Here is a 27,190-nt window from a genome sequence, read left to right on the forward strand (position 1 = left end):
GCCTCCCAGCCTCTTTGCAATCTCCACATGGCTGCTCGAACTTTCACCACTAAATCGATTGGGAGAGCCTTTCCCAATATGGTGGTAGCCTCGTAGGGAGGTTGTTTTAAAAACACCAGTGTGTACAATTAAATTTTGAACAAGTGGCCTGTTCATATCAAACGGACACTGCTTAAGAGGTAATGTTTTCGAAGACACCTTGGAACACCATATACATTTGACGACCAAACAACCCATAGTCCTGAGCAATCCTCCTAAGTTTGTGCATCACTGAGACGACATCCGCCACTACTTGCCTAATGTGGTTGCTAAACAGCAACTTCTCATCAAACAAAACACCTAGGTACTTATGAACTCTCACTGCTGATTACACAGCCTTTATACTTAACGTGGGAGTTTCAATTGTACAATAATTTGTCTGCACCTTTGAGAAGCATAAACTTCGTCTTGGGCACAGAAATCTTTAAATTTTGAATGTCTATCCAGCCGTCTGTGTTGACAAGGATGCTTGCGCTTCATCTTCCAGCTGCAGTCATGAATTACCATGAACTAAAATGAGACAGTCATCGGTAAAAGCCTGAGCTGTGACCCCTATTGTCAGTCCCAGAAACCTGTCAAATACCAGGTTCCACCGCAGGGGACCGAGAATGAAACCCTGCAGGCTTCCCCTGGTAACTGATTTTTCCACAGCTAGGTGCGCATCTTTAAACAGATCGGTACGATTAGACAAATAGTCACACACTACAGTCCGCAGAGCTATGGGAACATTATGGCGTTCCAACTCATAGAGGACAGAACTCCATCACAAGGAAGGATATGCTGCCTCTATGTCTATAAAAATTGCCAAAACATATTTACAGTCGGTGCTTTCCACCTAGGCAAGAGCAATTAAGATGCAATCCTCAAAGCCAACCCCTTTCATGAAGTCATACTGGCCTCTATTTAGAAAACAGTTCACCTCAATGCTTTCCCAGAGCTGTTCCACAACCAGCCTTTCAAGCAACTTGCCGATTACCAGCAAGAGGCTGATGGGCCGATGACTGCCGATCTCACTAAGATTCTTTCCTGGTTTTAAGAGCACCCTCACCAAAGCCACTTTCCAACAAGTCGGGAAGCAGCCCCAGCTAAGTCACCCTGTGAACAGCCTGTCAAAGGAGTACAGTCATCACGGGCACAGCCGGCCTGCATGGTGTGAGTAGTGTCTTGGCCTTTCATTCAGGGTCCCGGATTCGAATCCCGGTCAGGCATAACGTTTTCACACATGCTACAAATCATTCATCTCATCCTCTGAAACAATACTTAACAATAGTACCAGAGGTAAAAAAAAAAGTTGTTGGTCATCACAGGCTCAAAAATTTACTCAAAGTTATTTTGACAAGGAATCTACTATAAAACAGCTTGAAGATGGAAAGTTGGATACTTTTTCTTAAAAGCTGGTTTCCCAGTAAAGAGTCTGGTCCTGGCTTTTCCAGAAAACACTTAAATGCTTTTTTTTATTCCTTAAAAAAATTAGATTCTGCTTGTAGAAAAGCAAATTTATATTTTAAAGGAATTTCTATTATTTTTAAACACCACACATCCTAAACAACATAACTTGTTGACTGAAAAGCCAAAAACATAGTAAGTGAACTGAATTACATTGGCCAATATTTTTTCTTAAAAACTGATGTACGAAATGTATGACATGAATTGAATAGTTTGGAATTTTAGTTAAAAATTAATGCAACAATTATAAGTGTTCTTTTTTTGTCTTCGGTCATTTGACTGGTTTGATCCAGCTTTCCAAGATTCCCTACCTAGTGCCAGTCATTTCATTACTCAGTACATCCTACATCCCTAACAATTTGTTTTACATTATAAGTGTATAACTACTAAAATTGACAAAGTATAATCATTTGTATGGGGAAGTTCAGTGTTGAAACACTTCACCAATTTATTGTTATCTTAATTGTGATGCAGTTATTATTTTAGAATTTTGGTATATAAAATATAATATATATATTTTAAACTTCTACATTTCAATTATCACGATTTGTGTGTTGTATCTTTCTTCTAAACAGGAAATAGAAATCTATCATATTATAACTTATTGATGTTACAATTTTTTTTTTACCTCAAGAATTCAATTTTCAACTGATTTTTATTCTCTTCAGTCAAGTTTGTATTTTCACCTATTTCTATAAAACTTTATCAGTTATATTAACAACTACTGTTATTGTTTATTTCTTAGTGCTGTCCTTCACATAAACCAACTTATTTTGACAAGGAATCTACTATAAAACAACTTGAAGATGGAAAGTTGGATACGTTTATTAAAATTATGACTTTGTTAAGTGTAGATCAAAGATTAAACGTAAATAAGGAGTTCTTAAACAGACACCACAAGGTAAGAAAATTGTTTTGATACAGAATCATTAACTACAATCTAAGGGATTTCATAAACATACTTTCACAAGCTTCATAGTTTTCAATGTATTCTTAAAATTTAATATCATATATGAAACAGCATCTCAGGAAGTAACATAGTAATATATGAAAATATTTAAAGTATGGATAAAATAACTTAACTAAACATTTAACCTGTATGTTAAATATTTAATTTATTTAACATTTTAAATTTTTTGCAACGTAAGCCATACTTTTCCTTTAGTATTAATATACTTATAAGAACTATCCAGGAAATATTCCTACTAAAACAGGTTTGTGGTTATTTCTTCCTACAATACTGGACTTTGCTTCACCATATGATGCTGAATTATTTCTATTTAGTTTCATTAATTCACTTGTTCAGTAGATAATTCATCATGTTTTATAGCATGCTTCTAGCTACTGCATCATTTGTAATCTGACAGTTCATGCTTATGATAATTTCCTGGTTCATGCAGATTCAGGAAGCATGTGAAAAGATGGTATGAGAATGACTGGCTATTAATCCGCATGTGAATACACATAAATATTAATCCAGTGTTGCTTTAGAATTTCTGGTACCATGGATAGCTGTTAGCCCACATGACATAAAAATAACATCAAAACATCTACTTTGATAGATGTTATCATAAACCTGTAGAAAGGTAGTGCTTTCAAAACCAGGGCAGGCTCATGCTCTGCCCACCATCTTTTGTCATAATCTTACTTTGGCTTACAGTCTTGGGCTCCATATTGTACGGCAGGTAGTCCCAGACTATTATCAGGTTTGTGCGATTGATTGCTTATAAACAGAGTAGCTTTGCCTTAGATGGTAGGTCTGCTTTTACAGATGATATACCAAATTTAAATTAGTTATTTTTTTAAATTAATTAAAGACCACAGCATCAAGTTACATTAAAAAGAAATATTTGAATTACTAACAATATGATTCTATTCTAATTATTGTTATAGAATATCATAGACACACTAAAAACAGATGATGCTAAAAAAAGTGTTAAAGATTCAATTAATAAATTAATGATGACGCCAGCTGAAATATATGCAGAGGAATTGAACTATGCTTTACAAAAAGAAAATATTGAACTTACTTGTGAAATATTGTTTACAGTTAGTAAATATGGACTCTCAATAATATTGGATGCCTATAAAGAGAGTAAGTTAAAATTTTTATCATTAAAACAATAATTATTATTATATTTTCTGCTAAGAAACTATGATTTCCTATGTTGAGCACCATTTATTTCTCTTAGCTTCATTCTTTTACTATATGTTGATGTGTTTCAGAATTTCTGAAGTACAAACCTATTGTATGTAAGTTAATTTATAACAATAATAAAATACACTGTCTCTGATTTTTTAGGAATTTCTACTTTTAAAAAATGGTTATAAAAAATGTTGATCTTTATGTTAGTAAACAATTAAATCAGATTTGTATCAAATTTAATTCAAATTCTATATATATAGTTTGGTTCCATCAGTACTGGATAAAATTTATAGTCCGGCCCAAATTTTCAGTTCAGAAACTGTAAATTTTTTTAAATAATAGTTTCCCACGAAAAATTTACTATGATTATGATTAAACTGTACTAGCTATTAAAAGACTAAAATAAAATTTAGAAAATCTTTCACTTTATGTCAGTTACTGTCTATGAAACAGAAGTAATTGAAAAATTCCAAAAAAATATAATGCACAAATAAACAAGTTAGAAAGTGATAGAGGGAAGGTTTGATGTGGAATGAAAAGAGTTTGTGATGATATTCATATCTGGAGAAAATAGATGAGTCCCAGCAATAGCAAAAGTTAAGTAGAGAAAAAATACTCGTATGTACCTGCAGTAACACAAGTAAAAATAAAACTATGACTAAATTTCTGTGAGTAAATAATGGAAGTGTAAATTAGATTCAATAATTCTGTATTTTCTATAATGAAAGTTTTGACAGCAAAGTAAAATTTGAAGTTTAGTTATACTACTTTTTTTAAGAAAGATGAAAAAATAAACTTCTTATTGCAAATTAAACTATTTTTTTTTTATTATATGTACTTCTGTACCCTGAAAACACTTTTTCTAAATACTTTTTAATCAAGGAGAAATCTTTTTTTACTTTGTGTATTAAAGTTTACTGTCTGGAATTTCAGTCGTCAGCACTCTTTTCCTAACTTTTAATTCTACTTAACTATGTAGAACTAACCCAATTTTGTGGTTTAGAGTCTATGTTTCTAATCTTCTGAAGAGTACTGACAGTGTCATAAAAATGCTCATTGTAGAAATCTGTGATGTTTAAATTCTCTTGAAATATATCTTAAACAATAATAAGCTTTTTTGACAAAATTCCAATTGTGACCAATCTTATATGACAGAATATGTATAGTCTTATGTGTACAGTTTACTTTACCTTTAGTGAACATGATGACCAATATATGATAACTGTATTTTATTATGTTGGTTACACTGTGAGGGAGATCATGTTTTTATGTCATTATAATAAACAATAGCAAGTTAAGAAATAGCAACTACAAAAGGAAAAAAATAATCACTAGCAATTATCTTCAGTTACAATGAAATTCTCCTTCCCAAATTGTAGACTTTTTTCCCAATTTAAATCTGTCAAATCAGAGATTAAAATAAACAAAAACCTTAGAAAATATTGAAATAAAACACCTCACTGAATCTGTGATCAAACTGTTCAGAAAATAGAAAAAAATTTTAGATATTAAAAAATATATATATTTTTTTAAATATGTTGGCCATTTTTAAAAGGCCAACTTGTTTCTGTTGTCATTTAATTTTCTTTTCTGGGAAGATAAATCTTTTTGAAGTTATTCTGCAAATCCTTTTTCATACTACTAATGCAAATAGAAATATTTGTATCATTAATAGAAAAACCAGAAAAAATGTTATTTTTATTTGAACTATTTCTTTTAAGTATATCTGTACCTAAGTATAAGTTAGTTATTGAAGCTACTTATGATTGTTATTAATTCCTAATTTTTATGATCCATTTAATTTTTTCATCTAGTTGAATTAATTGTTGTTTGCAGAATACAAAGTAACTGCAGATTCTGATATTAACCAGTACATAAAAAAGAATGGTGATGCAAAGAACTTGTTTTTGCTGTACGTGAAGGTAACTATTTAATTAAAACCTAATGTTCAAACATATCTCATAGATAAATAATTCAAGTGATGGTAAAAAAATTTCACTTATCTTTCATCTGTTTGAATTATTTCATTTATCAGATAAATAAATGATCGATATTTTAAAAACTTACAAGGTAGGTCAATATGTATTATGTTATATTTTATTTTGCTAAGATATACTTTTATATAAATATTTTATAGTAGACTGAAATAAATGATCACAATTACAATAATGTAAATACATTTTTAATGGAGGTTCTTAGATAAGTAGATGTCGAAGGATAAAATCTTTGTTAATTTATGTTTCAAATGAACAATAAAATAACTTTTTTATATAAATAATGTGTCAAATTTAAACAAATTCTAAAACAACATAATATTTACAAGTTAATAACAGTTTTTATTCCTATTTTATGTTTATAAGTATTTTTATTTAGCAAATAGCAATACAATGACAAATTTTATTTGTATTAAAATGGAAGAACACACAACAAACTATGTACACAATAATACATTATAAAAGCAGTACCTTTCATCTGGAGGTCCTGGGTTCAAATCCCAATCAGGCATGGCATTTTCACACATGCTATAAATCATTCATCTCATGTTCTGAAGAAACAATACCTAATGGTGGTCCCAAAGGTTAAAAAAAAAAGAGGAAAAATATGTGATACAAGGTGCGGTATTTTAATGTTAACTCGTATTAAAATTACACATATATTACATAACTGAACACAGTTAAGTAAGTCAGTGTACTGGATATACTAAAACAGGCTTCATTTCTTAAACACAACAGGTATATTATAGTCTTTGAGATGTCCTCCATGAAAAGAGTTAAGGCATCACTGCCATCTCTCAGGTACAGTTGCCAAGGCTTTAGGTGCTGCATAACAGACAAATTGGATTTTTAAGGTTGTTAATGTCAGGGAGTATGAAAATGAAAACTTGAGCTTTCATACACCTCTATAAAAAAGATTTTGGTGCAGTAAGTACCTTACTCCAGCAAAATAGCCCAAATTGTCCTTCCTTCACTGGACCAGTGAAAGGGCAATGAATTTCACCAAACTCAGAGAGAAGGTGCCCATGCCCAGGAAATAGAATACAAAAGATTCCAAACTTGAGAGTTGTACTGTATGGAGTGTAGTCCTACTTTCTTGCCATATTTCAGTCGTAATGTCTACTCCAGTAGGAAGAAGGTTTCCTACATTTGATCACAATTTTTGGCATTCATTGTCACAGACACTGTTACCTATATTTATAGAATTGGCCAATGCCACACTAAATTCTTTCTACAACAGAAAGGATTGCTGCATAAGCTTTGTTGTTGTGAGTATGGCTATTCATTAATTTGCCCTTAGGTAACAGAGACTATTGAAGTTGTAAATAAAGTCTGTATATCAGTATAAAAGTTTGAGAGTTAAAAATAAACCACTGCACAACAGCAGACTCAGCCATTTATTAAAGAAAGATTTTTGATATAACTTAAACCTGTGGGAAGTGGAGGCCCAAATTTTTCAATCAGATAGACTAACCAACAAGAATTGTATTATATTATACCAGCATCGAAAAAAGTCGACAAGTTATAGAAAAATACTACTATAAGTTAATAAGGTGAGAAAGTAATCAGATGATTTATTAAAAACTTCTGATACCCAGCATAATAGTTCAATATTCTCAGTTGTATTTTAAATTTTAAAAATATTCAAAAATTAGAAATTTATAAAAAAAATAATAATATAGTAAACTTTAATAAAAGTAGTTTTGATACTTTATACAACACTTTCATACTTTATCAAGTATAAAAGTGTTGGTTGTAAGAGCATGCATGCCTGTAAACTATCAATAAAAACTTTACAGAAATTCATGATTTTACTTATAATATTTCTGTTGACAGAAATATAATAAAGTAAAAGGATTAATTTTTGTTTCTTTAGTAACAAAAATTATTTATAACAAATCTTTATTTCGCAACTTCATCTCCAAGGGGGCTAGGGCCTTGATCTAAGGCTTAAAATCTTCCTTGGGTAAACACAAATATATCCTGAAAATTTGAAAGCATCCATCAATTGATTCTCACGTGATGCTATTGGAAACAAACTTTCGCATTTATGTATAAATATACAGATTGAGCCAAAAGATATACAACCCTAAATTCGAAAACATTGCAGAAGGAAATTTAGTTTTTGCTGGGGGAGAATGTGTGTTTTGGCAATGGGTGACCTTGTGGTAGAAGAGTAGTACACGATAGCCAAGCAATTTCCCTCTTTTTTGATGACAATGGTGAGTAAGCCATGAGTGGACAAACAAGCATTTCTCCCAGGCTCAGCGTGTATTCATTGTTGAAAGTTACTTTAACAACAACAGTTTTATATTTTGAGTAGTTAATTTATCTAAAAAGTAATAAATTTTTAAGAGGTGTTGAGATTAACAAACATATCACTGCTGATTTAAAAAATGGCAAAGAAGAAATAATATTTTCTTATCTACATGTCAACAGATTACTAACCCATTTGTAGTAAATCTCAATCATTCTTAAAATGTCAGGAAGACCTTAAGGTAGCTTTTCGCTTTTCCTGAATCGTGGGTGCCTAATAAATCAATGATTTTACACATAGTCGCTCGTTTTAGTATGGATGAATGTAAACGGTCCGGCCAACCTACGGTTTAACTGATGCATTCTTGGAAAGTAAGTATCTGCATATCCTTACTACATTCACCAAAAAAGTCTATACAAAAACTGTGTCAACAAGCTGGAATTCTTATGGGAGTATTCGCAGAGCCATGAAGAAGCTGAAACTCCATCCGTATCACATTCACATTGTGCATGAGCTTTGAGAACCTGACAGATGAAAATTACTGTCAATGGTTTTTGCATTTTATTCACGGCTATGTTCAGGTGTAGGATTTTGTTTTCTACTCTGATGGAGCATGGTTTCACATAAGTGGCTACGTAAACAGCCAGAACAGATACTGGAATTCAGAAAGCCATCATATTTTCCATGAGACCCCAATACATTCACAGAAGGCTGGAGTTTGGTGTGCGATTTTGTGGAAAAGAATTGTAGGCTCATTCTTTTTCACAGAAACAATAACAGCTGAACATTACCTGGACATCATCAAGCAATTTGTTTCACTGTTAAAGGCTGATGAACGAGACTGCTGGTTACAGCAAGGCGGTACAGTGGCACACGCAGCTAATAGCACAATCATAATGTTGCATGAGTTCTTTGGGGAACACATCATTTCTCGTGAACTGTGGCCGCCTAGATTGTCAGATATAACTCCTTCCAACTTTTTTCTTTGGGGACATCTGAAGGATAATGTCTACAAGAACAGCCCTCACACAATTGAACAATTCAAGCGTAACATCAAAGACAAAATTTCTCACACATAAGGGCAGTGACCATCCAAAAAGTAGCAACTAAATTGAAGAAACATGTTGATGCATGTGTAGCAGCAGCTTGAGGACATTTCCAGGATTGAGAAAAATAAATATACTTTTTGTTCACCTACAAAATACAGTAGTGTATATTATTTTAATAAAGATTTTCTAAGAATATTAATTACTAGGTTGTATTGGGTATATATACTTTTCGCTCAATCTGGATACATACATACATACATACATACATACATACAAAATACATATATACATACATACAAGCAAAATTAGACACCATTTTAAACTTCTATTGGAGTATCGACCACTTACATTTTACTCTTGGTTCATAAGCTTTATGACTAATAATAATTACTGTTTTTAATATCATTATAAACTAAGTACTTATTTGATGTTTCAAAAATAAAATTTTAGTTCTAATTAAATTTGTGAAAATGTTTGTTAAAGATAAACCATATTATTGTAATTTTTTCTCTGTTAAAGCCACTTACAGTAGAACTAATTATATTGTTTTTTTAACAATAAATTATAGCAAACTTCAAATAGAAAAACTACTACAGATGAAAATGCAGCAGCCACTGAAGCAGATAATATCTACAACAACAAAGGTATTGTTATAATGAACTGTATAGAGATTTTACATAATACTATTACTGATAAAACAATTATTTTGCACATTTGTAAAAAAAAAATTAAAGAATAGTTATATCAATAACATGGTGATACAATGATTGTTGATTGTATTCAAAAACAACAATCAAAGTTCATTATTTTCAATATTTAATAATTGTTGAAAGCAATGACTGGTAAGAGTGAAGAAATTTAAATATTATAGGCAGCCTTTTAAATATCTACAATTAATGACTGCTCCTTCATTACTTATTTACAATAAAAATAAAATAAATCTTTTATTATGATCAGTATATAATAAATAAAATTATGATGGGCCAGAAAGTAATGAAACTGATTTTTGCAGGGAAATTTAAAGCGCTTAAAGTGACAGTCCTGTGTGCATACAAGTACCCAGATGTGTTGTCTACTTCTCAAGTTGATAGTTGTTATTGAGTATCAGTGATCTTTCAAGTAAAGAGCATTGGTTAATTGTCTATCGAGGAAAAATATCAATACTATATGCAATTCAGTTTTCTGTCCATTTAAAATATCAGCTTCCGAAACTTACAAAATATTGAAAGAAGCATTAAATAAAGAGTATGCTTCATATGAAACATGTTTTTGTTGACATGCTGTTTTTTTTTTGGCGAGGCAAGACAGCGTAAAAGACGTGGCCAAGGGCAGGTCAACCAAGTACATCAATTAACGATGTTATGGTGAACACAGCATATATTTTAGTATGTTGACAGGGTGTGCCTACCCATTTTAATAATGTGTGACAAGCGAGTGGTGGGACTCGCAAGCAAGTGGTGTAGGGCACCACGCTTATTCCACTCATGCAGTTAGGTAAGTTCTAGGAGCCAATTAGGATATTGATTGCTAAACCATTTTGAGGCACAGTAGCCGTTTGCGGTACGGACATTTGTTCTTATACTTTAGGGCAACCAAATAGGGTGGTAGTGGGAGAAAAGCCAGACAAACCAAATGACTCTGAGATGTTATAACAATGCTCCTGATGAAAGTTGCATAAATTTGGATAGTCATAATGTTTATATTTTTTTATGATGGTGAAATCATTTATTTACATCAGTTACATTGTAAATCCTCTTTGGTACATAAATGTGCTGAAGATTCACATAAAAAAAAAATCCTGGAAAAAATTGAAGAACTTCTGTTGCATCACAATAATGCGCACTCAGATAGTCAACGGATTTTTTTTGGAAAAAAAAAATTAATTAGCTCCTCATCATATCTGTATTAATTATTTAAACTCTAAACATATGAAATAATATTAAGGCAAACACATGAAGATATTTTAATACGACATACATTGTTTTTATTCTATGGGTTGAATTCAGTAAGATACGAAAAATTATTAACAGTACCATTTAAAAAGAAGTTTAGATACATTTTGTTCATCACATCTCTTTCATTGAGATCTAGTACGTAAATGGTTTGGAAAGAACATTAGCTAAACATAAATATGTTTAGATGTAGAGTTGTATGTAGAAAAAAATGGCTTACAACGAAGTACTTCATGTAGTAGGAAAATGATCGAATGAAAGTTTGATTTCATTTTTTGCATAGAGTTGAAGATGGAGTTGTCCATAGAGTTCCATGTAATGCAGACCATAAAGTCATACTTGGTCCTAAATAACCTTTTTTTGTCAAAAGAGGTAACAATGAAACGAATAGTGTATGAAAATCCATAGAACATTACTTTAAGTAGGGCCAATGTTTATGGAGAATTTACTGAATGACAATAGATATCCAGTGATGATAAAAAGTTTTTTATAAAAAGGCTAAAGCAATCTTGATAAAAAATGTTTTTTTTTTAATCTATTGAATAATTCCTTTTCCTCCCCAATCATAAGTAAGTTAATAGTACGAGGTGTGGCCATTAAATAATGAGACTAATGCTGATACAGAAGAATTGCGCATGCACCAAATTCATATGACTGACAGCTATGTAGCATGAAGCCTTCTCTTTCAATTGTTGTCACTCCAGTTCTTGTAGACATATTAATCTGACCGTGGCCTTTAATTGGATAAAATCTGTTTTTTTTTTTTTTGTTTTGCTGAAAAAAGTGTTTTATTAGAGCAAAGAATTGTTATGAAATTTGATATGAAACTTGGAAAAACCAGTACTGAAACTTATGTTTTATTAAAAAAGTATATGACAATGAATGTTTGTTACGTGCACAGATTTTTGAGTGGTTTAAGCATTTTCAGGATGGCCGAGAATACATTGAAGATGATGTTCGCCCGAGTCGCCCTTCATGTCAAAAAAAGTTAACAATATTGAAAAAAATAGTAATCTGACTCGATTTGACCATCAGTAAACTATTCATGTGATTGCTGAAACTATGAATTGCCAAAGAATGTGTAAGGCAAATTTTACATAACAATTTTAAAAGCGTGTGTCGAATAAAAAGAAGCTCGTGAAAATGCTTGTTTTGACACTTTGAATGCCATTGAAAATGACCCAAACTTCTTGGAAATAGTGATAACATGTGATGAATCTTGGTTTTTCACTTATGATCCAAAAACTAAACTTCAATCCATGCATTGGAAGGCTCCAACTTCACCGAGAGCTAAAAAAGGTCAAATGAGCAAATAAAAATTCAAAACGATGATGACTGTTTTTTTTCGATATTCACAGAATTATACCTTCACTGGGTTCAAGGTCACTATTAATCAACATTACTACCTTGAGGTCCTTGCTCAGCTCCATAAAAAAATAAGTAAAAACAACCCGAATTGTAGAAGAACACATCACGGGTTCTTCATCAGGACAACACAGCATTACTTGTCAAGACATTTCAAGCCAAGTATAACATCTCAGTGTTAGACCATACGCCTTATTCACTTGACCCGGCACCATACGACTTTTATCTGTTCCCCAAGGTCTGCATTAAAAGGAACAAGATTTCCGACCATTGAAGCTGTGAAAGAAAAGCGGCACACGTCATGAAAGAGCTCACAAAAGAAGACTTCCAGCACTGTTTTGAGCAATGGAAAATTCGCATGGAGTGTTGTAGGGATTGGAGAGGGGTGTGTACTGAAGGGGATAATAACTAATTATGTATAAATTTAAAATAAAATATTTTACAGCATTAGTCTCATTAATATCCACACCTCGTACGTTGAAGATTAGATATAAATCTTAATTTTTTATTCAAACTAAACTTAGAAGATATTAAACAAAATTTTTATTTATGTAGAATACAAATTTAAAAACCCTAACTATACATATTAGTATAATAATTTATTTTCTTTAGATTTTTTTAAGAGATAAATTCTAGTTAGTATCATCTTTAGGATCCATATATATTACTTAAAATATAAAAATTACACATTGCACTATATTTACTAAAAAAAAAAAAACAAAAAACAATAACTATTGTTACATTACCCAATTCCATACATGTATTCTTAATATTAATAAAACTTATTAACTTATTCATGTAATTATACTTAATTATTCTTTCAATGTAAACAATACTCAGATTTCAGTAATTTCCAGTCAACAAGGATGTTAATTCATAATAAAAAAAAAAGTTCAACCTTTTAAAATGCTAGTATTTTTTATGGGCAAGTCATAATTATAGTATTAAGATACTGAGGTAAGGCAATATATATCAGGAGCTGTTTAACAATAAGAAGTTTTTTGTTATTCTTTTTTTATTAGGATTATATAACTTTTCTCTCCATTCTGTCTGATCAAGTCTTTAAGATGTGTGATAAATTTAAAAACACCTGAAGTACAATAAACACTAATTAAAAGTTATTATTTTAAGAGTTATATCAATGACTGAACAACTAGTTTAGGAAATAAGCAGGCAAGGTATCATCGCAAAGGCTAGAACAAGCTGAAACAAGGATTTACTACAGCTTGTGCCTTGTGTCTGGTCATCTACAACCATAGAAGATAATGTGATGAGATGTCCCACAAAATAATAAATTTCACGATTGATAATCTACAACAAAATGTTGTATTTAAATTATCATTTAATCCAGAAATTTTCCTTAATAATGCACACCAGATTCTCTTGTATGCCTAAGGAAAACTGTTAACTTATTATAATAAAATAACTAATCAACAAATCCGATTCACAACAAATATTTGTCACTAATAATATAAGGGAATTAAGTCAACATATCTGCTCAATAAACATGGAGAGGTAAGTGTTATGATTATTAGTTAATCCTGCCTGTCCACAACACAGTTGTAAAGAAAGTAAATTAATAAAATCAAAATTATTGTTTCATATGATACAGGAACATCTTGGGAAGCTCATTTTGATCAGACACTTGCCAGAGAATCACTTGAACAAATGCGTATAATATTTAAAAAATTTGAAGAAAAGTACAAGCTTACATTGGAATGTTTTATTGACAAACATGGTCTAGCAACAATGAAAACTACCTACAAAAACATTGGTAAGTTAATTTTTCGCATAACTACTACATGAAATATTATTTGGCATAAATAATATTTTTTAGTAAAATATCAGTACAACTGAATAGTTCTTTTCTGTCAGTAAAGATTCAGCTTTACATAAAAGAAAAAGTGATTAATAGTTTAAAAACAAAAAATTTTCAATATAACTTGTACATCATCCCATTCATCCGTACAACTATTACTTTCATTATCGGTTTTCAAGTATTTGCCAAATGGATATTTTCTTAACATTTGTACAAAATAGTAAACTCTAACCTAACTAATGTTTTTCCTTGCATTTTGACCTAACCTAGAAAAAACATTACAATCAGAAAAAGCATATTTGATAAGATGTAATTTCCAGTTTACTATTCTTTTGCATTTTAATAGGAATTAGAAGGCCTCAATATTAACAGCCTTACATAATACAGCACTTCAACCATAAGACTTAAAGTGTGACAACAGGATAGAAAAAAAGTGCATACAAATCCATAGGTACTCTTCAAATCCATTGGTCCTCTTGGATCTCATGACATTTATTAGCTCCACAAATTAATCAGGCTCTGAACTACCTATAAAAAATATATGAGGATGAATCAAATATAAACAAGAATTTTTGTTTTATAATTTTATTGAAGGATATAAAAATATGTACAATATTATTTTTCTGTGTAATTTCCTCTTTTAGAAACACATTTTTTCCAGCGGATAGGTAGCTTTTAGATCCCACTATCGTATATTGTGGGCGTGATGTCAGCCAATTGCACACGAATGCTTCAACAGCAGCATTGTCTTCAAATTTCTGTCCTCAAAGTACTTCTCTTAGTGGCTCAAACAAATAATAATTACAGGGTGATAAGTCCAGACTGTATGGTGGGTGCTCCAGTGTAGTCCTGAAGATGCAATTTTTTCTTGAGTTTGAGCTGCAGTATGGGACCAAGCGTTGTTGTGAAGCAGAATGATGTCTTGAATTGGTAATTGATGTCTTATTTGACAAAACCCAAGTTTTTTTTTCGTTTAAAACTTGACAGTAGTATGCAGAATTCACTGCACGATGTTCATGGAGAAAATCAACATGCAAAACTCCTTTGAAATCAAAAAATACTGGGGGCAGAACCTTTCCAGCTTACAGTCAAGTTTTTCCTCCTCTATGAATCATGAGACCTTGCTGTGGGTGAGGGGGCTTGAGTACTCAGTGATACAGAGTAGCTGGACCAAAAGTGCAACGATATCAGAAAGGTATCTGTTGAGAGCCACACTAAGGAATGATTCCTGAAAGAGGGCGCAGCTCTTTCAGTAGTTGTTAAGGGCATAAGTCAGGACGACTTAAACGGCCATATCAACATCACTCAGTCCTCTGAGTACTGCGCAGCTGAAAGCAATGGAAAACTACAGCTGTTTTTTTTCCAAGAAAATGTAGCTCTCTGCATTTTCATATAGCAATGATGGAGGCGCCTTCCTTGGTAAAATATTCCGGAGGTTAACTAGTCCCCCGTTCGGATCTCCGGGTGGGTACTACTAAGGAAGGGGTCACCAGAAAATTAAAAAATAATATTCTACCATTCGGAGCGTGAAATGTTAGAAGTTTAAAAAAGGTTGGTAGGTTACAAAATTTAAAAAGAGAAATGGATAGGATAAATGTAGATGTGGTAGGAATTAGTGAGGTTCGGTGGGAAGAGGAAGGCGACTTTTGGTCAGGTGATTTTAGAATAATTAACTCGGCTTCAAATAATGGGCAGGCAGGAGTAGGATTCGTAATGAACATGAACATAGGGAAGAGAGTACAGTATTTCAAAATGCATAGCAATAGAATCATTGTAATAAGGATAAAATCAAAACCTAAACCGACAACGATTGTTAACGTCTGTATGCCTACAAGCGCCCATGATGATGATGATGAGGTAGAGTGTGTATACGAAGAGATTGATGAAGCAATTAAACACATAAAAGGAGATGAAAATTTAATAATAGTTGGAGATTGGAATGAAAGCATTGGAAAAGGCAAGAAAGGAAATATAGTGGGTGAATACGAGCTGGGCAAAAAGAAATGAAAGAGGAGGCCAACTTATAGAGTTTTGCACGAAGTATAATTGCCAACACCCAATTTAAAATAGATTATATCATGGTTAAGCAAAGATTTAGAAATCAACTCGTTGATTGCAAAACTTACCCTGGAGCAGACATTGATAGTGACCACCATAATTTGGTGATAATGAAATGTAGATTGGGGTTTAAAAACCTGAAGAAAAGGTGTCAGATGAATCAGTGGAATTTAGAGAAGCTTGAGGAAGAGGAGGTAAAGAAGATTTTTGAGGAGGACATCGCAAGAGGTCTGAGTAAAAACAATAAGGTAGAACATGTAGAAGAAGAATGGGAGAATGTTAGAAAGGAAATTCTTAAATCAGCAGAAGCAAACTTAGGCGGAACAAAGAGAACTGGTTGAAAACCTTGGGTTTCAGACGATATATTGCAACTGATGGATGAACGTAGAAAATATAAGAATGCTAGTGATGAAGAAAGTAAAAGGAACTATCACCAATTAGGAAATGCTATAAACAGGAAGTGCAAACTAGCGAAAGAAGAGTGGATTAAAGAAAAGTGTTCACAAGTGGAAAGAGAAATGAACATTGGTAAAATAGACGGAGCATACAGGAAAGTTACGGAAAATTTTGGGGTACATAAATTAAAATCTAATAATGTGTTAAACAAAGATGTTACACAGATTTATAATACGAAAGGTAAAGTCGATAGGTGGGTGGAATACATTGAAGAGTTATATGGAGGAAATGAATTAGAAAATGGTGTTATTGAGGAACAAGAGGAAGTTGAAGAGGATGAAATGGGAGAAACAATACTGAAATCTGAATTTAAGAGAGCATTAAAAGATTTAAATGGCAGAAAGGCTCCTGGAATAGACAGAATACCTGTAGAATTACTGCGCAGTGCAGGTGAGGAAGCGATTGATAGATTGTACAAACTGGTGTGTAATATTTATGAAAAAGGGGAAGTTCCGTCAGACTTCAAAAAAAGTGTTATAGTCATGATACCAAAGAAAGCAGGAGTAGATAAATGTGAAGAATACAGAACAATTAGTTTAACTAGTCATGCATAAAAAATCTTAACTAGAATTCTGTACAGAAGAATTGAGAGGAGAGTGGAAGAAGTGTTAGGAGAAGACCAATTTGGTTTCAGGAAAAGTATAGGGACAAGGGAAGCAATTTTAGGCCTCAGATTAATAGTAGAAGGAAGATTAAAGAAAAACAAACCAACATAACATACTTGGCGTTTATAGACCTAGAAAAGGCATTCGATAACGTAGACTGGAAAAAATGTTCAACATTTTAAAAAAATTAGGGTTCAAATACAGAGATAGAAGAACAATTGCTAACATTTACAGGAACCAAACAGCAACAGTAATAATTGAAGAACATAAAAAAGAAATCATAATAAGAAAGGGAGTCCGACATGGATGTTCCCTATCACCGTTACTTTTTAATCTTTGCATAGAACTAGCAGTTAATGATGTTAAAGAAAAATTTAGATTCGGAGTAACAGTACAAGGTGAAAAGATAAAGATGCTGCAATTTGATGATGATATAGTAATTCTAGCCGAGAGTATAAAAGGATTTAGAAGAAACAATGAACGGCATGGATGAAGTCCTACGCAAGAACTACCGCATGAAAATAAACGAGAACAAAACGAAAGTAATGAAATGTAGTAGAAGTAGCAAAGATGGACCACTGAATGTATAAATAGGAGGAGAAAAGATTATGGAGGTAGAAGAATTTTGTTATTTGGGAAATAGAATTACTAAAGATGGACGAAGAAGGAGCGATATAAAATGCCGAATAGCACAGGCGAAACGAGCCTTCAGTAAGAAATATAATTTGTTTACATCAAAAATTAATTTAAACGTCAGGAAAAGATTTTTGAAAGTGTGTGTGTGGAGCGCCGCTTTATATGGAAGTGAAACTTGGACGATCGGAGTATCTGAGAAGAAAACATTAGAAGCTTTTGAAATGCGGTGCTATAGGAGAATGTTAAAAATCAGACGGGTGGATAAAGTGACAAATGAAGAAGTGTTGCGGCAAATAGATGAAGAAAGAAGCATTTGGAAAAATATAGCTACGAAGAGACAGACTTATAGGCTACATATTAAGGCATCCTGGAATAGTCGCTTTAATATTGGAAGGACAGGTAGAAGGAAAAAAGTGTGTAGGCAGGCCATGTTTGGAATATGTAAAAAAAAATTGTTAGGGATGTAGGATGTAGGGGGTATACCGAAATGAAACGATTAGCACTAGACAGGGAATCTTGGAGAGCTGCATCAAACCAGTCAAGTTTTGGCATTAAGGGGGTGCAGTTTCTTCCTATTTCACCACTCCTTACTTGCCTGTTTTGAATCTGAATCTGTGTAATGGTACATCCAAGTTTCATTGCACATTATGATTCAATGAAAAAAAATTCTCCTTCAGCTTGGTAACAACTCAACAACTGCCGGGGCCCGGGGCACACCTCTAGCTAACAGAACTTATGATCTTCGGTGAGAAGATGAGGGACCCATCATTCTGCCACCTTTTTAAATTCAAAATTGCCAGTAATGATTGCCTGAGCACTGCCATAGCTTATTACAATCTCAGAAGCGATAGGTTTTTCCTTTAGTACCTTTCTCAAAAGGATCTTTAATTTCTGGAGAAAAAAACAGGATAATTGCAAAACACATCGAATCAGTAAAACAAAAAGAATTGATCAGTAATTATGAGGTGTGTGGGAAAATATATTTTAATATCATAGAACTTAAAACATTGTTTCTACTACGAGGGTTATTTTTATCAAGGTCCGATCGGTCACAAAATTAAAACCAGTGAAAATAACAAATTTTTTATTTGTAACAAGTACTTACATAGTTACGCTATTTCTCTACATAGTCGCCACACCGATTTAATCATGTGTCGTAGCGTGGTACCAACTTTCCAATACCCTCGTCATAAACGGAGCCGCCTGTGTTTTCAGCCATGTTTCTACACTGGTCTGCAGCTCGATGTCTGTGCCAAAATGTTGTCCTCCTAGCCAGCATTTCATGTGAGCAAAGAGGTGAAAATCGGATGGAGCCAAGTCCGGGCTGTATGGGGTGATCAAACACTTCCCAACGAAAACGCTACAGGAGCTTCTTTGTTACAGCTGCAGTGTGCGGTTGAGCATTGTCATAGAGAAAGACGATGCCTGATGAAACATTCCTCTCTGCTTATTCTGAATTGCCCTTCGTAGAAGAGTCACGCGGTATGAGGCTGCAGTGATGGTCGTGCCACGTTCCATGAATTCCACCAAGAGAACTCCATTCCGGTCCCAGAACACAGTTGCCATACACTTTCTGTTGGAGAAGGTTTGCTTGAACTTCTTTGGTTTACAGAGAGAATGAGAATGCATCTACTGTTTGGATTGTTTTTTGTTTCTTCAGTTTCAAAATGGACCCATGTCTCGTATCCTGTGACAATTTTGTTCAAAAAATCTTCTCCTTCATTGTGGTAGTGCTGGAGAAACGTTAGGGAGGGTCCATTCTCATTGTTGTGTGATGGTCGGACAGCATCTTGAAAACCCATCTCGCACAAAGTTTGCGGTACTGAAGTCTCTCACTCACAATGGTGTAGAGAGCTGATCTTGAAATTTCAGGAAACGAATCACTCAATACAGAAATTGTGAACTGACGATTTTCTCAAATTGCCTCATCCACTCGCTCAACGAGATCATCGGTGGACACTGACCACCTGCATCATGAACATCTGCACATCTTGCTTTAAAGTTCCTGCACCATTGTCGCACTTTGCTGTCACTCATTGAAGTTTCACCGTACACACTACTTATTCGTCGATGAATTTCAGCTGTATTACACCCCTCAGCCTGAAGAAATCGAATTACCGCACGCACTTCACACTTGGCAGGAGATGCTATTATTGTAGACACATTTACATGCTAGCTGCGTGTTCAGAACTGAATGAAGTGATGCGGCATGATTGAAGGCCATACTAGAGACACTGCACAACACATATGTGCAAAGGTTAATCCGATTTTTGCACGGGTTTTTATTTCGTGACCGATCGGACCTTGAAAAAAAAACCCTCGTATTTTTCAAAGTGAAAAGTAGTTAACACAGTCAGAAGTCTGATAACAAGTTAAGTAAAACAATATAACTTATGAGGATGTGTCACTACATTGGAAAACTATAATCCAATCCGCTATTTAACTATTAGTAATCTCCCCCAAGACGACCAGCCCACGCTAAAAAGCTTAACACAGTCGCCTCAGGGTTTCATGGCAGCGCAGTCTGCCCTCCCTAGCTCGTCCAAACTCGGACATCCCATCGGGGTTTCCCGTACCTCCTCGAAAACATACTAATCACCTCTTCCGGTGATCAGAATTTTTCTCCGCAGGAGAGCACCCTTCCAGTCCCTATTGTACCTGATCAAGACACACATTTCGTTTGCCCTTCACAATTACGCGAAGGGCAAACTAGTGTAAGTGCAAAGTAGTGTATTACAAACTATTTTAGAGTAACTTGTACCTACAGTGAAGAAATATGGAGGGAATAAATGATTCTTTATCCTTTTCCTAACATAGATGGTAATTACTTTTTTTTTTAAATGAATTATTAAATAATTTTGGTAATTAGTTATTTTATTAACTTATAATTATTTTATCCTTCTTACTGAACCACCATGTCCATATGGTTGTTGTTAAGTTATTATTGTAAACTTAATAAAATTAAATTTCATAAACCAACAATCAACTATTAATAAACAGAAATCATCAATCAATCCTCTATGAGTTTCATCAATTCATATCCTCTATGAGTTTTAAAAAATAACACTAAATCATTTATCACCATATCATTTACAATTAAAAGATTCTTTATAATGGAAAAAATTATTTTCAGTTACTATGATAAAGAATCCTGAACTATACCTAGCTAACAAATTAAATAAAGCATTGCCATCATCCATTTCACTGAAGCTAACAACAGACAGAGATTTAATTCGTATTTTAGTAGCACGTACACAAATAGATGTTGGGTCAATACAACATGCATTCAGTGAAATACCTGAAGTTAAGAAAAAAGGTGACGGTCTAATAGGACGTATTGTAAGTACAAATTTTCACATATTTTATATTATTTATTTTGTTCTTTTATGAAAACTGATATTTGGGTTGTAATCAGTATTACTCACTGAAACTTAAAGCTGACTTATTTGATAAACCATTTTAAATCAATTGATATCTTTATCCAGGCCATTTCTACTAAGTTAAAAGTGGCAATCCTTGTTGCGATAGATTTAATAACATTATTTACAAGAACAGTTCAAATCTGAATGAACATTATTTTCTGTTACTAGTCATAATACGTATAAGTAACACCATGCTTATTGTGAAATGTTCAAACTTGCTAACTGCAACGACCCAATATTTCTCCTGCTCCAATCAAGTCACACTCGGTCACTATAATATCCGACAAAGAAATGTTGAAGAACGTAGCATTATTAATGCTTATACAATTTTTCTCAAGTGAAAGTCAAATCTAAATTTTTTTTAGATCTTTAACGCAGTTTGAAAATGAATGTTTATTAAGGCAATCATTTCATGAAAGAAGGGACCTTACATAAATCTGTAATTCACAAATATATAAAAAACTTGATTATTATGTTGAAAAACATATTGATTATTGGAAATCAATATGCTAAGTTTAATTTATCTGTTTACTGTGTTTTGGTGGTTTATATTTCATTTATTATTAAATAAATATATATATATTTTTAATGAAATTAATTTTTTTTTAAGATTCATATTATTTCTCTGTACTGTTAAATTATATTTAATTTCTATTAAATAAACCACCTAGTACAGAATATCGAGAAAAGTTTTCATGAAAGCACTTCCGCATCCTCTGTCATGATTAAAATTGATGGTTTTATAAAATTATTTCATTATTTAACTTTCTTTGCTATTGTGTGTGTGATTGCTCTATTACCCATATTTGTATAATTATTCATTTTAAGAGACGAAGGGTGATTTCATTTTTTATGAATTGTTATATTATTAGATGTAGGTTTTCTATGTTCTAATTCTTTATACAAAATTGAAACATCAGTATATAGGATACCTATACCAAATAATATAAAAATTCATAAAAAATCGAATCACCCTTGGTCTCATAAAATTAGCAACACTTATATAAATATAGTTAATATCAAATGCACAAGTAATAATAAAAAAAGAAAGGTTAAGTAATGAAATAAACATCATAAAACACATAGCATTTGGAAATGGACATTTAAGAATTTTTTCTTGATTTAGCCACATAAGCTTTTAGCGTGCGTGGGATATGAAAGTGGAATTTTGTAGTATATGAAAAATGCAATCAACACATTATAAGATAAAAGAGTGAAAAAATATACATCAAGGATTTATGCACTAATGTCATTGAAAATATTACTAAAACTTACAATAAAGGAATATTTCAAATTAACATACGAACCTAATAACCATGTAATAAAATAGTTATAAACAAAAATAATAATAAAACAAACAATCTATGTGGAATTTATAAAATTAAATATAATGACTGCGATCATATTTATACAGGTTATTTCACGGGAACCGGATGTTTTTTGAAGTGGGTTGTACTCGGGCGTTCGTGGTGAGAGGGGCACGTGGCTGCTGTCTGACGTTTCCTTTGTTTATAGCATTTACATTTTAGTCGTTGAGATGGAGCCGTGGACACTAGACCAACTGTATGACAGTTTTGTGCGAAATGACGAATCCGTAACTGCTGTTCAGCGAGATTTCCGTCGTCAGTTTAATATCCATCGTAATGCAAGTGTCCCTTCTCGTAACACAGTATTGTGATGGGTAAACAACCTTTGAACAAGTGATTTCAATATTAAAGAAAAACCACCGGGTCCCCGATGAACTGCTATCACTCCAGAGAACATCGAACGAGTAAGGGAAGCCATTGTCATCAGCCCACGCCGCTCTATTCAGAAGCATTCAGCAGCGCTTCAAATGAGCACAAGTATGGTAACACGAATTCTGCATACAGACCTGCATTTCCATTCTTACAAGATAGCCATCGTGCAGCAGTTAAACGCGCAAGATTTCACGCAGCGATTACAATTTTGTTGACAAATGCTTACCATTTTTGAAGAAAATGAAAATTTGTTATTGTTAATGAGTGACGAAGCCCATTTTCATCCGAATGGCTTCATCAACAAACAGAATTGTCGGTATTGGGCAGAAAGAAACCCACATCAGCTTCACGAAAGACCACTTAATAGCCCAAAGGTGACTGTCTGGTGTGAAATAGGAAAGGTCGGTGTTATTGGACCATATTTTTTTGAAGAAAATGAAAACTGTAACGGCTGATCATTAAATTTCGATGTAGAATACGTTTTTCATCCCTGAGTTACAAAACCGGGGAATCGATTTTCAAAATGTGTTATTCCAGCAGGATGGAGCTACAGCGCACACAGCGAGGGCAATGATGGCTGTTCTCCGTAACGGATCGTTTCCAGATTCGGCGACATTCCTCGGTCCACTAGCTCCCCCCGACTTGAGTAGTTGTGATTTTTTTCTGTGGGGGTTTCTGAAATCACGTGTATACAGCAATAAACCTCGTACATTGGAGGACCTAAAGATCACAATTCGTCATCACGTCACCCAGATTGATGTAGACATGCTGCAAAGAATTGAGGCCAGTTACCGTGAAAGGCTACAACAATGTATTGCCCAAAACGGACATCACTTGCCAGACATTATTTTTCGTTCATGAGTAACTAACAAATGCTTTGATTTAACAAGTGTTTCAGTACCAATAAAACTTTTTTAAAGTTAATATTCAATTTTTTATGATTATTTTAAAAACATCCGGTTCCTGTGAATGTCCCTGTATATGAAAAACAAATACATCCTTTAAAACTAGATTTCTTGAACGTTATAGAAATTACAAAAACAATAAATTAGGTTTATCTAATATGGTAGATGTGTAATAAACAGTAAATCTTGAACGTTATAGAAATTACAAAAACAATAAATTAGGTTTATCTAATATGGTAGATGTGTAATAAACAGTAAAAATTATATTTCTGATATTAACACAAATTAAGAAATATTAAACATTACAAAAGATATAAAATTAAATTCATTAGATAAATACTACATAAGTATAAACAAAATTTTAATTTGATAAAACATCAGACAGTGTTTGAGAGAGACAGTCCTACAAAAACTGTGACAGATAGCAGCACTCGTGTATTTTAATTTTTTTTTTAATTTTTATTATGCAATTAAGGAATTATTTCAATCATGAGTGAGGATGCTGGATCCCATGAAAAATTAAGGTACGATAGTCTTATCTAAATATTCTGTACTAGGTGGTTTATTTAAAAGAATTAATTACATACACATGGGCGCGGTTTTCTACAAAGCTATAAAATTATCAACTGGGTGATATTTTTAATTATTTTGCAGAAATTATCTTTTTAATGAGAAACTACTATATACACAATGTTGAAAAGTAACATGAATGCAACCAATAACAGCAAAGAAGATAAATAAGCATAAAATTGCATCCTTCCATCTCATCATGAGAGACATTAACATAAAGTAGGAGTTTGCCTTTCAACAAATATATTCTTCGGAAGCCATACACATATGAAAAACTTCCTCTCAGACAAAGGAATTTTTGGAAAAATTTCTCGGTCCACAAAGCTTACAACTAAAATTAACACACAAATTACTAAGTTAAACTATTTAAATTGATAATAATGTAAGCAGGATAGTAGGTATAATTTTGCATTTTCTAAAGGTGCCCTTTAGTCATGTCAACAATTAAAAATTAAATACTTACAAAAAAAAAGGCTGTAAACTACAGTAAATAAACCTATTTACTAGGAGAGGGGGCATTTTTGATGCAAAAGAAAAATTCAGAAAACAATGTTTGTCTGAAGGAAAAATTACAATAGCCTTCTAGTTAAGTATGACAACAAGCAAAAATATAGTTTACAAAGTTAGACAAGCCCCTGCTAGTTTGTCATAAATTATACAAATCCCTTTGCTCACAAACTTATCTGATGTATAAATAAGGTTATCAGAAAGGGGAAAACACAACAAAGATTCTAAAACATAAATAAAAAATAGTTCATACCTCAAACAGAATTTTATAAAAATCAACATAAACCTTATCTTAAAAGTAACATCTTTAACATAACAAGCCTACACACTAACATTCCAATAAGAAAAGCATTTCCATTAAAAAAAATACAGCAATGTTCTACAAAAACACAACTCAGAATTCATAAGCATAACTTAATTAGTAATCATTACTAGACAAAATTACTACATATTTTAAAACAATTATTACTCACAACCTGATGGCCTTTCTATTAGCTTTGGGATCTCCTATTTCCAGCTGAAGTAGGATTCAGCTAGATGTACGATCCACATGTTCAACACACTCAGTTGTTTTGTTTATTTTGCAAAAATCTTTTGCATCAAATTACTTAACATCATTTGCAATATCATTTTCAGTTGATTTTATTCAATTCCAAAAAATATCCAATACAGTATTCACTTTGACGACACATTCTAATATTAAAGGTTGAAAATAGCCAATTTATGGTTACCGAGTTATTAGCAATTTCAGAATTCTCTATTACAAAAAAAAAAATAGTGCCAAAATACAGTGTTGTCAAAGTGTGCCTGAAAGAACACTATCTCCCATTGACATTTTATCTAACACTATCTCCCATTTTACTCTAACAAATATTAATTTGTTAGAGTAAAATGTTTTCTTTTATTTCCGTATTACACTGGTTAACATTGGGAAAAACGTAAAAGAGCTTTCTCCTTCCACATTAAAAAAATTCCCTTTAAAATTTCATTTTACTTTTCTGAGAGGTACTCTATTCTGATATATATGGCAACAAAATAGCTTTCATTGTGCCTTTATTATATTGAGTTTTCTTATTTTTATCTAAATTGTTGTAACACAACTTATTATTAATCTTTTCTTTTTTTCAGAATTTAGTATGCTCAGAGAAATTTGCAACAATTCTCACTTTGCTGATATATAAACATCCAGTTTCACTAGGATTTGAATCTAGTTAAATAAATATTCATAAATACCAAATATTAAATAACAAATTTGGGTAAATAACTTTTAATTAACTGAATATGAGCTTATTTTTCTGTAATTCACATTCTTCGTATTTTAATCACACATATTAAATTAAATAAAAAGTATAATTCAAACATGGTATTAATATTACTTATTTTTTAATACTTAAAAGTTATCACTGCTACGTTGATTTTACACCATATTTTGTAAACTGTATTCTATACTCAAAAATATAAACAACCAAATGAAATATTATGTATAAACTCATAATGAATACAAGTTCATAAAAAAATAATACTGCTAATTATTAAATCAAATACATTTATTACTTACTAAATTTGTTACTATCTCATTAATCAATATAATGTAATGTAGTTGAAACTTTTTAAAGAACCACTCAGTAATTTCCTAAGTATTTAGAAGTACACTTAAAAAATTGTTTCTCACAACTATTGTATATTTTCTTTATTGATGGTTTTGGACATGGTGCTGTAGTTAGTAATACATACACGTTTCGAATGGTTAAGAAAATGGTTGGACTGTAGTCAAACAGCATTTGATCTGTCAATAGGAACATATTATTTGTCAAATTTACTGCATTTGTAAATATAATTTTAAACCATTAAGGAGTTTTAGGCTTTTACATGCTTCTTTCCGTCAGAAATTTATAAAGATGTATAACTTTTGTATAAGACTTGTAAGTGTTCTTTTATATGTGAATAAATTTGTGTCTGATCTGCCCTACATACAAGAAGGGTCATCTAGAAATAATATTTGTGTATAGCACTCACAAAGGTGACAGTAACAATACATCCACAACCTTTCTCTAAAACACTCAGTCTGCTTCATAATATAAAACAAGCATAACTAATTGTCAAACAAGATTAATTTGTTTCAAAATAATCCTTTATCACAAACAAGGGAAGTACTCTTTAAAAAATATCTGACTGGGAAGTATTTGACTATTTACTATATGCTCTGATCTAGTTCCCAGTAATTT

At 32.3% G+C, this 27,190-nt stretch overlaps 1 protein-coding gene across 3 annotated transcripts in view; it reads left to right on the top strand.

Moving 5' to 3' along the window:
- The window catches only part of LOC142325589 (annexin B9-like), a 34,316-nt gene extending 7,985 nt beyond the window's left edge, over positions 1 to 26,331 (top strand). For all 3 annotated transcript variants that reach the window (XM_075367518.1, XM_075367519.1, XM_075367520.1), the window contains exons 3-9: positions 2,231 to 2,386; positions 3,379 to 3,580; positions 5,468 to 5,553; positions 9,500 to 9,575; positions 13,861 to 14,022; positions 20,956 to 21,161; positions 26,094 to 26,331. In XM_075367518.1, the coding sequence (XP_075223633.1) occupies positions 2,231 to 2,386; positions 3,379 to 3,580; positions 5,468 to 5,553; positions 9,500 to 9,575; positions 13,861 to 14,022; positions 20,956 to 21,161; positions 26,094 to 26,180 (975 nt within the window). In that variant the 3' untranslated portion in view covers positions 26,181 to 26,331. The remainder of the gene's footprint in view (positions 1 to 2,230; positions 2,387 to 3,378; positions 3,581 to 5,467; positions 5,554 to 9,499; positions 9,576 to 13,860; positions 14,023 to 20,955; positions 21,162 to 26,093) is intronic.
- The last annotated feature ends 859 nt before the right edge of the window (positions 26,332 to 27,190 follow it).

The sequence above is a fragment of the Lycorma delicatula genome, chromosome 5 (assembly GCF_047948215.1).
Source record: "Lycorma delicatula isolate Av1 chromosome 5, ASM4794821v1, whole genome shotgun sequence".
NCBI lineage: Eukaryota > Metazoa > Arthropoda > Insecta > Hemiptera > Fulgoridae > Lycorma > Lycorma delicatula.